This window comes from Armigeres subalbatus, chromosome 2 (assembly GCF_024139115.2).
Source record: "Armigeres subalbatus isolate Guangzhou_Male chromosome 2, GZ_Asu_2, whole genome shotgun sequence".
Classification (NCBI taxonomy): domain Eukaryota; kingdom Metazoa; phylum Arthropoda; class Insecta; order Diptera; family Culicidae; genus Armigeres; species Armigeres subalbatus.
In genome coordinates, this window is record NC_085140.1 from 255,883,216 (window position 1) to 255,901,374 (window position 18,159).

General features: G+C 38.0%; 1 protein-coding gene across 4 annotated transcripts in view; it reads left to right on the forward strand.

Moving 5' to 3' along the window:
- The window catches only part of LOC134212103 (uncharacterized), a 72,235-nt gene that overhangs the window by 8,910 nt on the left and 45,166 nt on the right, over nucleotides 1-18,159 (forward strand). For all 4 annotated transcript variants that reach the window (XM_062689643.1, XM_062689642.1, XM_062689645.1 and 1 more), the window contains exon 2: nucleotides 10,763-11,318. In XM_062689643.1, coding sequence (XP_062545627.1) covers nucleotides 11,116-11,318 — 203 coding nt within the window. In that variant the 5' untranslated portion in view covers nucleotides 10,763-11,115. The remainder of the gene's footprint in view (nucleotides 1-10,762; nucleotides 11,319-18,159) is intronic.

Sequence of the window (18,159 nt, forward strand, 5' to 3'; positions counted from 1 at the left end):
CATAGAAAAGCTTTCATGTAATAACACTGGAAAGACTAATAGAACACTAAATTGAAAAACACGCTGAATCTCAATCGAGGTCCAATGAAGAAAAAGAAGAATTACATTTTATTATAGTATCGACTCCAAAACTTCTAAAACGCCGTCATTCATTCGATACGTACCTATATAAATTATACAAACCTTTTTATTTATTTAACGCTACGGAAACCACCTGTTTGCCAGCTGCACTCAGTACTTACTCTTCAGCGATAAAGTACGGCTACCTGTCAGTTCGAAGTTGTTTGAAATATAAATGAAACTGTGTAGAAGTAGAGGCCTTTGCTCATCATTCGTAAACGTGGGCTAGCCTATCGCATCAAACATCAAAAACAAACACACAATGCTGATAACGTTTAGATTTAGATTGAAGCTCATTAACTCAGGTTTGAAATTTAATCCCATGAGGCCGAATTCCAACATTTATTTGCTCTCGATCCGACTTCAGAATGTTTGTCCTATTTTTATAAATCCTCCAGTCGCATTGTGATAAAATAATTTATCCATATTGAATAACGGTCTCGCATCGCAAATACTTGACGCCATCGAATAATTTAGCGAATCACATAACAAGCAACATCTTCATCAGTTTCATCGGTAATTAACTTCAAGCGCTAACCTACGAAGTATATAGCTCAAGTGTTGGAACGAGATTTTTTTCCTCCGATTTCTTAGTAACACAGATACCCCGCCAGCTCTAGATGCAATTTGTTATTTTATTTCACCTTAGCTCATTTCACATTCGTTTCCACTCGAGTGGCTTCAGTTCGACCGATCATGTTGGTCTTAGTATCTCTACACAGCAAACTGCCCGATGGAACCTCTCTCGTGACTTCATACACTGCAAATTGCGAACATTACATAGCCACACTCCGGCTATGACGCGGGCTGCAAACTGAATCAACATGGGGGCTTCACCCTCGCTAACATCATCGACCTTGAGCTGCGGACGAACGATGACGTGTACGTTCAGGATGACTGAAAGTGACTTGTAAAATTAGCAGACTCATGCATGTTCTTAACTTGAGAATAAATTACGTTCACATGGATCAATTGTTCTGATGAAGGTGAGACCACGGTACCAAGCAGCATCAACATGCAACGCTCCTGCCAAATCGTGTCGAGGTCCTAGGCCTCATAATCGATTGGTGAACAATCTCGAAAACTACAAGTCACTGTTACCTAAAATTCGATGTCACGCACGAACAACAATTTTTTAATGGACCGTGTGACTTCTTTAAAATTGGCGACTGAATTGATCGCACCATAAACTTGAATGTTCCATAGTCTCAAAATATATGCACTCTGCGCAAGCGTGATTTATTGGTGTGGACAAGACTTTTTCGCGTAAAACAAATTTTCATAAAATCAATGGGGACAGGTTTGTATTACCTTCGAAAAAAGTAATTTAAATTTTTTCGTTTTAGTGTAGTGCACCTTATCCCAAGCTAACTGATGTGAAAGGCAGACACGCTCACCGCTCAACAACTCGGGAAATTCTTCGGAATTTCCTTGGGAAATTCTTCGCAATTTTCTCGGGAAATTCTTCGGAATTTCCTCGGGAAATTCTTCGGAATTTCCTCAGGAAATTCTTCGGAATTTCCTCAGGAAATTCTTCGGAATTTCCTCAGGAAATTCTTCGGAATTTCCTCGGGAAATTCTTCGGAATTTCCTTGGGAAATTCCTCGGAATTTCCTCGGGAAATTCTTCGGAATTTTCTCAGGAAATTCCTCGGAATTTCCTCAGGAAATTCTTCGGAATTTCCTCAGGAAATTCTTCGGAATTTCCTCAGGAAATTCTTCGGAATTTCCTCAGGAAATTCTTCGAATTTCCTCAGAAATTCTTCGGAATTTCCTCAGGAAATTCTTCGAATTTCCTCAGGAAATTCTTCGAATTTCCTCGGAAATTTTTCGGAATTTCCTGGGGAAATTCTTCGAATTTCTCGAAATTTTAGGAATTTCCTGGGGAAATTCTTCGGAATTTCCTCGAAAATCTTCGAATTTCCTCGAAATTCTTCGAAATTTCCTCGGAAAATTCTTCGAATTTCCTCGAAATTCTTCGAATTTCCTCGAAATTCTTCGAATTTCATCGGGAAATTCTTCGAATTTCATCGGGAAATTCTTCGAATTTCCTCGAAATTCTTCGAAATTTCCTCAGGAAATTCTTCGAATTTCCTTGGGAAATTCTTCGAATTTCCTTTGGGAAATTCTTCGAATTTCCTTGGGAAATTCTTCCGAATTTCCTTGGGAAATTCTTCCGAATTTCCTTGGGAAATTCTTCGGAATTTCCTTGGGAAATTCTTCGGAATTTCCTTGGGAAATCCTTCGGAATATCCTTGGGAAATTCTTCGGAATTTCCTTGGGAAATTCTTCGGAATTTCCTTGGGAAATTCTACGGAATTTCCTTGGGAAATTCTACGGAATTTCCTTGGGAAATTCTTCGGAATTTCCTTGGGAAATTCTTTGGAATTTCCTTGGGAAATTCTTCGAAATTTCCTCGGGAAATTCTTCGAAATTTCCTCGGGAAATTCTTCGAAATTTCCTCGGGAAATTCTTCGAAATTTCTTCGGGAAATTCTTCGAAATTTCCTCGGGAAATTCTTCGGAATTTCCTCGGAAAATTCTTCGGAATTTCCTCGGGAAATTCTTCGGAATTTCCTCGAAATTCTTCGAATTTCCTCGGCAAATTCTTCGAAATTTCCTCTGAAATTCTTCGAATTTCCTTGGGAAATTCTTCGAATTTCATGAAATTCTTCGAATTTCCTAGGAAATTCTTCTAAATTTCCTCGGGAAATTCTTCGGAACTTCTTCAAAATTCTTCGAACTTCTTCGGGAAATTCTTCGGAATTTTCTCAGGTAATTCTTCGAATTTCCTCAGGAAATTCTTCGAATTTCCTCGAAATTTTCGAATTTCCTCGAAATTCTTCGAATTTCCTCGAAACTCTTCGAATTTCCTCGAAATTCTTCGAATTTCCTCGAAATTCTTCGAATTTCCTCGAAATTCTACGAAATTTCCTCGAAATTCTTCGAAATTTCCTCGGAAAATCCTTCCAAATTTTCCTCGGGAAATTCTTTCGAATTTCCTCGAAATTCTTCGAAATTTCCTCGAAATTCTTCAATTTCCTTGGGAAATTCTTTGAATTTCCTCGAGAGATTCTTCGAATTTCCTCGATATTCATCGGAATTTCCTTGGGAAATTCTTCTGAATTTCCTTGTGAAATTCTTCGAATTTCCTTGGTAAATTCTTCGAATTTCCTTGGGAAATTCTTCGAATTTCCTTGGGAAATTCTTTGGAATTTCCTCAGGAAATTCTTCGGAATTTTCTCAGGATATTCTTCGGAATTTCCTCAGGAAATTCTTCGGAATTTCCTCGGGAAATTGATCAGAATTTCCTCGGGAAATTCTTAGGAATTTCCTTGGGAAATTCTTCGGAATTTCCTGGGGAAATTCTTCGGAATTTTATATGGAAATTCTTCGGAATTTCCTCAGGAAATTCTTAGGAATTTCCTCGGGAAATTCTTCGGAATTTCCTCGGGATTTCTTCGGAAAATTCTTCGAAATTTCCTCGGGAAATTCTTTGGAATTTCCTCGGGAAATTCTTCGGAATTTCCTCGAGATTTCCTCGGAAAAATCTTCGAAATTTCCTCGGAAAATTCTTCGGAATTTCCTTGGGAAATTCTTCGGAATTTCCTCGCGAAATTCTTCGGAATTTCCTCGCGAAATTCTTCGGAATTTCCTCGGGAAATTCTTCGGAATTTCCTCGGGAAATTCTTCGGAATATCCTCGGGAAATTCTTCGGAATTTCCTCGGGAAATTCTTCGAATTTCCTCGAAAATTGTTCGAATTTCCCCGAAATTCTTTGAATTTTCTCGAAATTGTTCGAAATTTCCTCGAAATTGTTCGAATTTCCTTTGGAAATTTTTCGGAATTTCCTCCGAAAATTGTTTTTTTTTTAAACTTTAAAAAACACATTAATAAAGTTTAAAAAAAAAGTAATTTGCTCGGGAAATTCTTCGGAATTTCCTCGAGAAATTCTTCGGAATTGCCTCGGGAAATTCTTCGGAATTTCCTCGGTAAATTCTTCAGATTTTCCTCGGGAAATTCTTCGGAATTTCCTCGGTAATTCTTCAGATTTTCCTCGGGAAATTCAAATTCTTCGGAATTTCCTCGGGAAATTCTTCGGAATTTCCTCGGGAAATTCTTCGGAATTTCCTCGGGAAATTCTTCGGAATTTCCTCGGGAAATTCTTCGGAATTTCCTCGGGAAACTCTTCGGAATTTCCTCGAAACTCTTCGGAATTTCCTCGAAATTCTTCGGAGTTTCTTCGAAATTCTTCGAGTTTCTTCGAAATTCTTCGAATTCCTCGAAATTCTTCAGAATTTCCTCGAAATTCTTCGGAATTTCCTAGGAAATTCTTCGAATTTCCTAGAAATTCTTCGAATTTCCTTAGGAAATTCTTCGAATTTCCTAGGGAAATTCTTCGGAACTTCCTCGAAATTCTTCGAATTTCCTCGAAATTTCTGCGGAATGTCCTCGGGAAATTCTTCGGAATTTCCTCGGGAAATTCTTCGGAATTTCCTCGGGAAGTTCTTCGGAATTTCTTCGGGAAATCCTCGAGAAATTCTCCGGAATTTCCTCGGTAAATTCTTCGGAATTTCCTCGGGAAACTCTTCGGAATTTCCTCGGAAAATTCTCCGGAATTTCCTCGAGAAATTCTTCGGAATTTCGTCGGAAAATTCTTCGGAATTTCCTTGGGAAATTCTTCGGAATTTCTTTGGGAAATTCTTCGGAACTTCCTCGAGAAATTCTTTGGAATTTCCTCGGGAATATCTTTAGAATTTCCCCGGGAAATTCTTTGGAATTTCCTCGGGAAATTCTTTGGAATTTCTTTGGGAAATTCTTCAGAATTTCCTTGGGAATATCTTTGGAATTTTTTCGGGAAATTCTTTCTAGGGACATTCTTCGGAATTTCCTTGGGAAATTCTTCAGAATTTCCTTGGAAAATTCTTCGAAGTTTCCTCGGGAAATTCTTCGGATTTTTTTTGGGAAATTCTTCGGAATTTCCTTGGGAAGTTCTTCGGAATTTCCTTGGGAAATTCTTCGGAATTTCTTTGGGAAATTCTTCGGAATTTCCTTGGGAAATTCTTCGGAATTTCCTTGGGAAATTCTTCGGAATTTCCTTGGGAAATTCTTCGGAATTTCCTTGGGAAATTCTTCGGAATTTCCTTGGAAATTCTTCGAATTTCCTTGGGAAATTCGAATTTCCTTGGGAAATTCTTCGAATTTCCTTGGAAATTCTTTCGAATTTCCTTGGGAAATTCTTTGAATTTCCTTGAAATTCTTTTGAATTTCCTTGGGAAATTTTTTGAATTTCCTTGGGAAATTCTTTGAATTTCCTTGGGAAATTTCTTTGAATTTCCTTGGGAAATTCTTTGAATTTCCTTGGGAAATTCTTCGAATTTCCTTGGGAAATTCTTCGAATTTCCTTGGGAAATTCTTCGAATTTCCTTGGGAAATTCTTCGAATTTCCTGGGAAATTCTTCGAATTTCCTTGGGAAATTCTTCGAATTTCCTTTGGGAAATTCTTCGAATTTCCTTGAAATTCTTCGAATTTCCTTGGGAAATTCTTCGAATTTCCTTGGGAAATTCTTCGAATTTCAGAAATTCTTCGAATTTCCTTGGGAAATTCTTCGAATTTCCTTGGGAAATTCTTCGAATTTCCTTGGGAAATTCTTCGAATTTCCTTGGGAAATTCTTCGAATTTCCTTGGGAAATTCTTCGAATTTCCTTAGAAATTCTTCGAATTTCCTTGGGAAATTCTTCGAATTTCTTGGGAAATTCTTCGAATTTCCTTTGGGAAATTCTTCGAATTTCCTTGGGAAATTCTTCGAATTTCTTGGAAATTTTTCGAATTTCCTTGGAAATTCTTCGAATTTCCTTGGGAAATTCTTTGAATTTCCTGGGAAATTCTTCGAATTTCCTTGGAAATTCTTTGAATTTCCTTGTGAAATTCTTCGGAATTTCCTTGGGAAATTCTTTGGAATTTCCTGGGAAATTCTTCGAATTTCCTTAGGAAATTCTTCGAATTTCCTTGGGAAATTCTTCGGAATTTCCTTGGGAAATTCTTCGAATTTCCTTGGGAAATTCTTCGAATTTCCTTGAAATTCTTCGAATTTCCTGGGAAATTCTTCGAATTTCCTTGGGAAATTCTTTCGAATTTCCTTGGGAAATTCTTCGAATTTCCTTGGGAAATTCTTCGGAATTTCCTTGGGAAATTCTTCGAATTTCCTTGAAATTCTTCGAATTTCCTTTGGGAAATTTTTCGGAATTTCCTTGGGAAATTCTTCGAATTTCCTTTGGGAAATTCTTCGAATTTCCTTGGGAAATTCTTCGGAATTTCCTCAGAAATTCTTCGAATTTCCTTGGGAAATTCTTCGAATTTCCTTGAAATTCTTCGAATTTCCTTGGAAATTCTTCGAATTTCTTCTGAAATTCTTCGAATTTCTTGGGAAATTCTTCGGAATTTCACTTGAAATTCTTTTGAATTTCCTTGGGAAATTCTTCGAATTTCTTGGGAAATTTCCCTAGGGAAATTCTTCGAATTTCCTGAAATTCTTTGGAATTTCCTGAAATTCTTCGGAATTTCCCTGGGAAATTCTTTGAATTTCTGGAAATTCGAATTTCTGGGGAAATTTCGAATTCCTGAAATTCTTCGGAATTTCCTTGAAATTCTTCGAATTTCTTGAAATTCTTCGAATTTCCTTGAAATTCTTCGGAATTTCCTTGAAATTCTTCGAATTTCCTTGGGAAATTTTTCGAATTTCCTTGAAATTCTTCGAATTTCCTTGGGAAATTCTTCGGAATTTCCTTGGGAAATTCTTGAGATTTCCTTGGGAAATTCTTCCGAATTTCCTTGAAATTCTTCCGGAATTTCTTGGGAAATTCTTCGGAATTTCCTTAGGAAATTCTTCGAGTTTCTTTGGGAAATTCTTCGAGTTTCTTTTGGGAAATTCTTCGAATTTCCTGGGAAATTTTGAATTTCCTTGGGAAATTCTTCGGAATTTCCTTGGGAAATTCTTCGGAATTTCCTTGGGAAATTCTTCGGAATTTCCTTGGGAAATTCTTCGGAATTTCCTTGGGAAATTCTTCGGAATTTCCTTGGGGAATTCTTCGGATTTTCCTTGGGAAATTCTTCGGAATTTCCTTGGGTTTTTCTCCGGAATTTCCTTGGGAAGTTCTTCGGAGTTTCCTTGGGAAATTCTTCGGAATTTTCTTGGGAAATTCTTCGGAATTTCCTTGGGAAATTCTTCGGAATTTCCTTGGGAAATTCTTCGGAGTTTCCTTGGGAAATTCTTCGGAATTTCCTTGGGAGTTCTTCGAATTTCCTTGGGAAATTCTGGAATTTCCTTGGGAAATTCTTCGGAATTTCCTTGGGAAATTCTTCGAGTTTCTTTGGGAAATTCTTCGAATTTCCTTGAAATTCTTTGGGATTTCCTTGGGAAATTCTTTGAATTTCCTTGGGAAATTCTTCGAATTTCCTTGGGAAATTCTTCGGAATTTCCTTGGGAAATTCTTCGAATTTCCTTTGGGAAATTCTTCGAATTTCCTTGGGAAATTCTTCGGAATTTCCTTGGGAAATTCTTCGAATTTCCTTGGGAAATTCTTCGAATTTCCTTGGGAAATTCTTCGAATTTCCTTGAAATTCTTCGAATTTCCTTGAAATTCTTCGAATTTCCTTGGGAAATTCTTCGGAATTTCCTTGGGAAGTCTTCAGAGGATTTCCTTGAAAGGAAATTCTTCAGGATTTCCTTGGGAAATTCTTCAGGATTTCCTTGGGGAAATTCTTCGAATTTCCTTGGGAAATTCTTCGAATTTCCTTGGGAAATTCTTCGAATTTTCAGAAATTCTTCGAATTTCCTTGGGAAATTCTTCGAATTTCCTTGGAAATTCTTCGGAAGTTCCTTGGGAAATTCTTCGAATTTCCTTGGAAATTCTTCGAATTGCCTTGGGAAATTCTTCGGAATTTCCTTGGAAATTCTTCGAATTTCCTTGAAATTCTTCGGAATTTCCTTGGGAAATTCTTCGAATTTCCTTGGGAAATTCTTCGAATTTCTTTGGGAAATTCTTCGAATTTCCTTGGGAAATTCTTCGGAATTTCCTTGGGAAATTCTTCGAATTTCCTTGGAAATTCTTCGAATTTCCTTGGGAAATTTTTCGAATTTCCTTGGGAAATTCTTCGAATTTCCTTGGGAAATTCTTCGAATTTCATGGGAAATTCTTCGAATTTCCTTGGGAAATTCTTCGAATTTCCTTGGGAAATTCTTCGAATTTCCTTGGGAAATTCTTCGAATTTCATGGGAAATTCTTCGAATTTCCTTGGGAAATTCTTCGGAATTTCCTTGGGAAATTCTTCGAATTTCCTTGGGAAATTCTTCGAATTTCCTTTGGGAAATTCTTCGGAATTTCCTTGAAAATTCTTTTGAATTTCCTTGGGAAATTCTTCGGAATTTCCTTGGGAAATTCTTCGGAATTTCCCTGGGAAATTCTTCGGAATTTCCCTGGGAAATTCTTCGGAATTTCCCTGGGAAATTCTTCGGAATTTACCTGGGAAATTCTTCGGAATTTACCTGGGAAATTCTTCGGAATTTCCCTGGGAAATTCTTCGGAATTTCCTTGGGAAATTGTTCGGAATTTCCTTGGGAAATTCTTCGGAATTTCCTTGGGAAATTCTTCGGAATTTCCTTGGGAAATTCTTTGAAATTTCCTCGGTAAATTCTATGGAATTTCCTTGAGATATTCTTCGGAATTTCATTGGGATTTTCTTTGGAATTTCCTTGGGAAATTCTTCGGAATTTTCCCGGGTTCTTCGGAATTTCCTCGGGAAATTATTCGGAATTTCGTCGGGAAATTGTTCGGAATTTCCTTGGGAATTTTTTTTGTATTTCCTCGGCGAATTCCTGGGAATTACGGTTATCAGAATTTCCTAGAAAAAATATTTGGAATTTCCTTGTAAGCAAATCTTTAGAATTTCGTCAACTAGCCCTTTGAGTTGTTGAAAACATAACTTTTGAATGCAATGGCTGCAATGAATGCAATGGCTTTTACTACTTATATGAATAGTTGATTTTTTTAATTTGTACGCACGCATGGATCCGACGTTAGGCATAAAGGACGTTAGGCATAAGTACGTTATGCATAATGGACGTTAGGCATGAAGGACGTTTGGCATAATTCTGCCTTCAACGAAATCGATCTTTATATACTACTGTGGATCAACGAGCCTTCTATAAAAAAAATCTTTTTAGAGTGAAATAACAGCCTTTCGGTACAACTTTGTTGTACATACGGTAAAGGCAAAAACGATTATAATACTGGTGCTTTATTATCATTATAAATAAATTGGAAATAGTAGCATTTTATCATTGAAAGGTATACAATTACAGATTATCAAAAGTGTACTCCTAGAAACTAATTTCTTTTTAATTGATTTGCAGTTTTATATTTAATTTGATATACACCTGTGTTCAGAATAATAGCAGCGGAAGCCGTTTTTCATACAAAATGGTCAACTTTGACAAGCTGTAACTTTGTATCCCGATGATCGATTGAGCTGAAATTTTGGCAGAGAACTACAAATATGTTGAAATTTACACATACTAGGTATCAATTTTTTCGAATGACGCGTTCAAAAATTACGCCAAATTAAGTCAAATTGTTCAAAATAATAGCAGTTTTTGTTTTGGAAATATCAGGAAAACAATTAACTGGAATGTTATCAATTCGAATTCAGGTGCTGCACGACACTAAGTTTAAAATTTAAAAAATACAAATTGTTGAATTTGACATTTGAATTGGCCAATATATCAAAAATAAAAACTGCTATTTTTTTGAACAATTTGACCTAGTGCGTAATTTTTGAACGCGTCATTCGAAAATGTTTATACTTAGTATGTGTAAATTTCAACATGTTTGTAGTTCACTGCCAAAATCGGGGTACAAAGTTACAGCTTGTCAAAGTTGACCATTTTGTATGAAAAACGGCTTCCGCTGCTATTATTCTGAACACAGGTGTACCTCGTCATGCTAAATTTCTGTTATATCGCTCAAGTTTATGCATGCGGCAAGGTGCACTTCGCGAATGTTCAAATCGACAATGGATGTGTTTAAAATTGCTGAAGGGAAGAGCCCAACTTGTTAACAATATTTGTTAGTTGGGTGGAGCGTCGTTGCTCAACAAGCGAATCGCAGCTATAAATATTATGAACGAAAAAAAAGTAGCCCCTTAGACTTTTTCATTAGTTTATAAAGCATTTATAAAACTAAAAGCTTTGAGATTACTTCTATATCAACCTTATCCATATTGGATTACTACATACACTTATCTCTTGAAATTGTTAATACGTATGAGAATTGAGAAGCGTACATTCACTGAACTTAATTATTTTGTACAAAATAGCGCCACCTTCGCCCAGTGACATTTTTTACACCAATCATAGAAAAAAGTTACAAAGCGCATAAATGAACAACCCATACAAACATCCTCACTCCACACAGGTCAGATAAGATAAAACTTGCCAACCGATGAGGCAGATAACAACACTTGGTTACATCGGGCCGTACTGCCTCGTGATTTCATTTCGCGGATTCCTCCACCGTGAAAGCGAGTGGCGCACATTTTTGAAAATCAAATCAATTGCAATCTTATAGTTTTATCCTTCCCAATAGTTATCTCCAGTCAGTGTCTTCAGAATGAAATGATGACAACAACAGCGGACGAAGCGAATTTCGACGAATTATCACCCTGATGTTAAAAAATACATTCAGAAATCGACGGAGCCCCGCCAAGATACGAGACTCATGAGTGCAATTTAAACATCGCATCATCAACCATAGCCGTTCCACAGTGGCAGCGGGACGAGATAAAAAGTTGTGAACGCGGAGACACCCATTGGCGGTGGTTTCATAACCGCAAGTGCTGCAGTGTGCAATAAGAAGAAAAAGTGCGAGCCTACGACCTCGGCGGGCCTTGGCAAGGTGGTGAAATCATTACCAATAATAAGTGTTTAACGGTGACAAAGATGTCCTACGAGTACAGCACAACGGGCCGGACGGCCAGTACCAGCTCGATCTACGACTATCCGGAACACCTGAACCCGTTCTACGAGGACGAGAACCACAAGCGGCTGCGATTCTGGCAGTTTGGCCACCATCGTTCCGATAGGCCAAAATCGCAACGGCGCGGCAGTTTGGTCAGCATCAGAGATGGTCTCCGCGATATGTGGTAAGTGCATCGAATTGAACCAAGTACATTCGGAGGAAGCCTCGCTAATTGGGTTATTTATTGTGTGTCATAAGTAAGCTTATTCAAGACGGCACGTTTCGATGTCGGCTCCGTGTTAAGTGAGTCGAATTACGGGCGGAACGTGCCCGCTAGGGAGCGGTCAGCGGCGCAAGTAGCTCAATAGAGGGAAAAGTGAATGAAAGAAATGTATGATGTTCCAAAGATCACCTTCGTTTTATGATGATGAAGTGTGATATATTTTTGTTCAAATATTTGCATGTTCAATAAGAGTGGAAAGATAAGCGCATAATAATTACTGGCACAAGAAAAGCTCGAATTTGCAAAAATAAACCATTTTAGCACATTGATACAAAAGAGCAGTTCAGTTCAAATCCAGCTTGGAATAACTGACTTGGTTTGTAGTATTCGGGTTTTGCCAGTAAATAATATTCTAGATAACTTATCCAAAATTAAACCTATTGGTTTATAGACATTTTGCCAAAGATTCTACCAAATAAGATAATATAAATAAGCACATTTCATTGAATTTCTTCAGTAGATTGTACTCACCGTTAAGGTCGACATTCATATTCGTAAGTGTTGCCGAGTGATTTTGAAACTTGTGGTTAAGAACTAAACTTCTTTCAGCTGATAAAAAGACATTGATTTGTTCGATCAGATAAAGCTAAAAATATTGCAGGTATTAATAAAGATTTCATAACAATTTTAGTTGAAATTCTTACACTTTTTCAGTGCATCCGTACGTACTCCAACTTTTACTCGACAAACTTGCTTGCCATCGGATAGCGCCGTATCTAGTATTTAACAAATTCTTATTATTTTTCTAGGACTATTTTCAAGATCCTAATGGCACACGCATAGCAAATCTGTTCAAATCATAAGGATGTTTACTGTACTAAAAAAACAAAATAAGAAAAAAATGTTTTCAATAATGGTGAAAATGCGTATTAATTGCATTAATTACATGCATAATGATACAAAACACGCGATCTAATCCCCTAAAGGGGTTTTTTGGCCTATCTAATGATTTTTGCCTTTCTTGTTGTACCAGAAGGCTATAATTTCATTCCAAAAGCCAAATTTTGATAGAAGGCTCGGAGACGCATAGTGTTATACCCCAATCGTCTCTGCTCGAAAAACTGAGCAAATGTCCGTCTCTGCGTGTGTGTGTGTGTGTGTGTGTGTGTGTGTGTGTGTGTGTGTGTGTGTGTGTGTGTGTGTTTGTGTGTGTGTGTGTGTGTGTATGTGTGTAGCCCCGGGAATTTTTTTGTTAAACACGTTTCATATAGAAGGACTTAACCGATTCGAGTGCAACTAGTTTCATTCGATGGAGAAACTTTCCTAGTTGGACACTATTTTTTTTTGTTTTCTACTAACTCAAGCGGTTTGAATAATATTTCTATTTTTCTTTTAACAAATACGCTGTTTACATGCACACTTTAAATCATTAATCAATTTATATTTCTGGTTTGTTGATTTTTATCGGTGATGAAAAATACACAATTTCCGTTTTTTAATAACGTTTCGGCTTACTCCATTCAGCCATCATCAGGTCTATGATCAAATTTTAGATTAGTTCAAAATATTGAAACTGATTACAATATTCTTTTCTCCTACTTACATTGAAAAACGTAAACGCCACCAGTGTGGTTTAATAACTAACCCCCCTCAGTCTAATACTATCGAATTCCTTCTTTTTGTTGTACTATATGCGTCATCGTGTCTACAGAGTTGCTGTTCGTTTGTGTAACGATCGGATTTTTCACACTAGTGCGTTGTACGCCGAGTCAATTCCACCGCATTCTCGTTGTAGGCTCACCGTTGCATCGTTTCCCATCATCTTTATGTGGAAGGCCTCTGCGATAATCCTGCTCTCCTGATTTTCTATCCGTTCTAAAATTTCCGTATTTCCAAAATCAAAATTGTGTCCTTCAGTCATATAATGTTGTGCCAGGCCAGTCTTTGCTTCCCTTTTCCTTATGCTGGTTCTATGTTAATTAATTCGTGTTTCCAGCATACGGGCTGTTTGTCCCACGTAGACTTTGTTGTCACATGCACCGCAGGGAATTGCATACACTACATTTTTGGTTTTATTTTTTTGGAATCGGGTCTTTTAGTTTGCTGAATACGGTGTGTTTAGTTTTGTTTCTTGGTTGGTATGCTAGTGTAATGTTATGCTTTTTGAGAATTTTTGACAATTTCTCATTCAAACATGGTATGTATGGCGTTTACATGTATTTCATTTCGTTCCTATTGTCGTCATTTTGCTGTAAAGTGTTGTAATGCTGACATTAAACTAGGGTAAAGTGCCCAATAGTGGACCCCTAACCAATAGTGGACCCTCCAGCCATTTTTGCATTATTACAACACAATGTAAACATTTTGCTATGAAATTCCATCGGGAGAACCTACCTTACAGTCCTATGATTTGATTACATGCATTGGAAATGCTACGTAAAGTAAAATTAGATGATTTTTTACAATTCTTTAAAAAATAAAAACGAGAGTGTCCATTATAGGAATAATTTGTGGGGTCCATAATAGGGAAGAAGAACGTCCCGAAACGAAACATGAAAATCAAATGAAGTGTCGACTATAGGGAAGCAATTTCCTATTATGGACCCCCAGGGGGTCTACTACAGGGCGAATTCAGTCAGACTTTAAAATGTTAATTTCAACGAAAAACGTCGTGTATTTGAGTGTTTTATGCATGTATCGTAAAGAGGAGATGCAGAACTTGTTATCAGATGGCAAGCAGAATTATTATGTAAAAAATGTCTACTCATTATAACCGGCAGAGCTAAATTTTGATACTAGGGTGTCCACTATTGGGCATTTTACCGTAGTAAATAACACTGACTAGTAAATAGCAGGCCACGGCTTTGCCTCTTCCCTCTTGGGACAACGAACGGAGTCGCACGCGCGATAAGACAGCACACCCCGTGATAGCTCGTTCGGCAGAACTAGGCCGCACAGCAATGCTCCAGGGATGTAGAAGCAAATCGTAGAAGTATTCCAAAACAATCTGTCGAGGGATCCCGAAGCAAATCCGCTGGATTCCGATCGTCGAGAGATTCCGAAGAAAATCGTCGAAGTATTCTGAAACAAATAGTCTAGGAATTCCAAAACAAATCCCCGAACGGTTCCAAAACAAATCTTCGAACGATTCCAGAGAAATTCCGAGGCAAATCAACGAGATATTCTGAAGAAAATTCTCCATGGATTATGAAGGGTATCCCCCACATATTTCCAAGGGTATCCCTAAACGATACCAAATGGAACCCCGTGTGAATTCTTCTGGATTTCGGTTGGAATACTTCGATGATTCTGAAAGGAATTCTTCAGTGATTCCAATGGCAATTCTTCTCGGATTCTGACAGGAATTCCTCTCGGATTCTGATGAAAATCCTATAAAAAAGCTGCATATGCTAGCCAATAAGTGTACGAGGTGGGGGTGATATAGGTACTTGTCATACGATCTATCGATTGCTGAGTTGCAAATTGCAGTAATACAGTCAGCTTTAGCCTGGGAGTTAGAAGGTGTTAGCTCTACTGCAGCTCCAGTGACCCATTTCAGACTGCCTGGTAACTCACGTCCAATCCGAGGTCACTTCACTTGCGATAAGCCCCGCCTGTTTATGCTACCATTATCAATTGGATTATGGATCCATAAACAAACCTCCGGATTTTTACATCCTTATTTATTTATTACCAGACTAAGGCCGGAATGGCCTGTGCAATACATAAAAGTCTTCTCCATTCAGCTCGGTCTATGGCTGCACTTCGCCAACCACGCAGTCTGCGGGTCCGCAAATCGTCCTCAACCTGATCGATTCACCTTGCTGTGCACCTCGCCTTCTTGTGCCCGTCGGATCGTTGTCGAGAACCATGTTAACCGGGTTACTGTCCGACATCCTGGCTACGTGCCCGGCCCACCGCAGTCGTCCGATTTTAGTGGTGTGAACGATGGTTGGTTCTCCCAGCAGCTCATGCAACTCGTAGTTCATTAGCCTCCTCCACGTACCGTCCGCCATCTGCACCCCACCATAGATGGTACGCAGCAGCTTTCCTTTCGAAAACTTTCAGTGCACCTTGGTCCTCCACGAGGATCGTCCAGGTCTCGTGTCCGTACAGAACTACCGGTCCAATGAGCGTTTTGTAGATTGTCAGTTTGGTACGGCGGCGAACTCTATTCGAGTATAGCGGAGTCCAACCAAAGTACATACGATTTCCAGGCACTATGCGTCTCAAAATTTGTCTGCTGGTATCATTTTCGCCAGTCACCAGTGAGCCCAAGTACACGAATTCTTCAACCACCTCCGGCGGCACAAAATTTGGGAGAATACCTTGTAGGCGGTGTTCAGCAATGTGACTGCGCGGTAGTTGCTACAATTGTTCCGTCTCTTCACGGTCTCGATCTTCCTGCTGGCGCTTTTTCCTCCGAAAAATCGGATTTTGTCTGTTCCGCGCCTGTTTGTGTCGTGCCTCGTTCGCCCTCAAGCAGTGTTGCAGCAATCTCGCTCATGCTGCATTCTTTTCCTCAACTAACTGCTCACATTCGCTGTCATACCAGTCGATTCTCTGATCCAGGAGCACCGTGCCTAGTGCAGCATGCTTAGGTATTTCAATACAAAACGAATAATAATTTGTGATAATAATTTCTGTTATCGAGCTCGTCGCTTCTGCTCGGTACATTCTTGATTTCTTGCTCTGATTCGGTATGTAGAGAGGGTTTGATTAGATGCTTGGGATTGCCCTAGTTTGTAATACTTTGTTTCATTATTCCTTTAGCGCACCATTGCTAAGACCAGCTTACGACTTCCAGAGGTGTGAGATTAAACAAATGCACCAAAAAATCAGAATTATTACACCGATTATTCGGAAATTCCGCTGGAAATTCCTGAATTCCACCGGGAATTCTCAAATTTCCTTATGGACTTGGGAATCACCCAGAAATATGGGCATTCCCCCAAGATTTTGAAAACTTCCCAAGCACTCTAAGGATTCTCCCAGCAATTCGGATATTCTGCCAGGAATTAGGAAATTCGTTCAGGAAATAGGAAATTCGTTCAAGAATTTGAGAATTCTCCCTAGATTTCTGGTATTCCCTCAGAATTTTGGTAATTCTCTCAGGAATTCAGAAATACTTTCAGGAATTCGGTATTTCCTCCTGGAATTCGGGAATTCCATCAGAAATTTTAAATTTATCCAAGAATTTCAGTAATTACCCCAGAGATTTGAGATTTTACAAAATATTTCGGGAATTCCCTAAAAATTTCAAGAACGCTTAAAAGAATTTGGGAATTCCGAAATTCACTCAGCATTTCAAGAATTCTCTAAAAAATTCGACAATTCTTCTTATATTTCGTGTATATTATTGTAAATTTGTTGTCAGGAAAAATATACGCATCCAATCAAAGTTGTCTGTGATGTGTGGTTTGGCGCGCTCTCAAACATAATATTGTCTATCCGAAATAAATTTATAAGGTTTTTTTTTACCGAACTCTCTCAACTTCGGAAGTAGTGCGCTGGATTCGCCTAAAGATGTGCTAAACAACGCATCGATTAGTTTGACAAATTTAACTCCGGAAGAAAGTTCGGTTCGGAAGTCCCGACTTCCGCATTCTTTTTTCTTTTTTGCTACGCCGACAATGTGTTAATGCTTTATCACGTTTTCGACCCGATTTTATCACATCCCGATTTTGTCATCGACCCAATTTTGCCACCCCAAAAGATTTTGAAAATTTTAGTCGTTCTTTTTATTTTTATAAATAATACCGCAAACAACAATGATTTTCATAAAATAACTTTCACCGCCTGTGGTTTATTAAATATCATTCCTGAGTAACTTTCAAAGATTTTAAAGCCTTTTCGACAAGAAATAACTGGTGCCAATCACACAATTTACCTTTCCAAGGCATAAACTGATTCATATTTGTGAAATGAATTAAAAAATTGAAAAAAAAAATTTTCTTTTTTGTCACTTTTTCTATTTTATCACCCCAAAATTCACTAGGCGGTGATAAAATCGGGATATTACTGTAATTCCAAATGTTACAACCCAGCTTCTATTAAATGAGCCGAAACTATACAAAAGTTCATTTAATCATCGTATAATTTTCTGTCGAATTAATCTTTAACATATCAACTATCTTTGTTGCAATTCTGAGCTCAATCGGGCATACCTAACCAATTTCTAGAACAAAAGAGTGTCTGAAATGTATTTTCCTATGTATTTGGGCTGAAACTCCCATGCAAACTTCAAATCAAATGCGCAGCTTATGCAACAATCGATTGAGCTGCAAATTTCAGAGATTGATTTTCTCCCTCCAATGTAGGTTGACCATACGTACTGTATTTAACGGGACAGTCCCGTTTTTTCAGACCTTATTGGGCTGTCCCGTCGTAATCTAAAAAATCCTTAATTTGTCCCGTTTTTCATTGATTCTTCCAAAGAGCTCCAAAATATTATTCAAATAAATTCAAAAGTCAAATACAAAGAAACTGGACTAAACCCATCAACAAAGTTTGGGATATTATTAGTGTTGCTTTTAAAAGAATGATATCTATACCGTTATGGATCTTGTATGGATCGACTTTTCTTAAGAGTTTTAACAGTTAACAGGTGACAACGGGAGATTTTTTCATACAGCTTAATTTCAATGATTTTTTATGCTTATTCCGAAGGCCAATTTCATCAGTGGATTGAATGGAACCGGTAATTTGGTTGGCAAGTATATCCTAAAAGTCAGATCACGTCTCAACGTCAATAAAATGAAGCAGACAGACATTCAAATTTCCAAATAAAGTTCATTTTTGT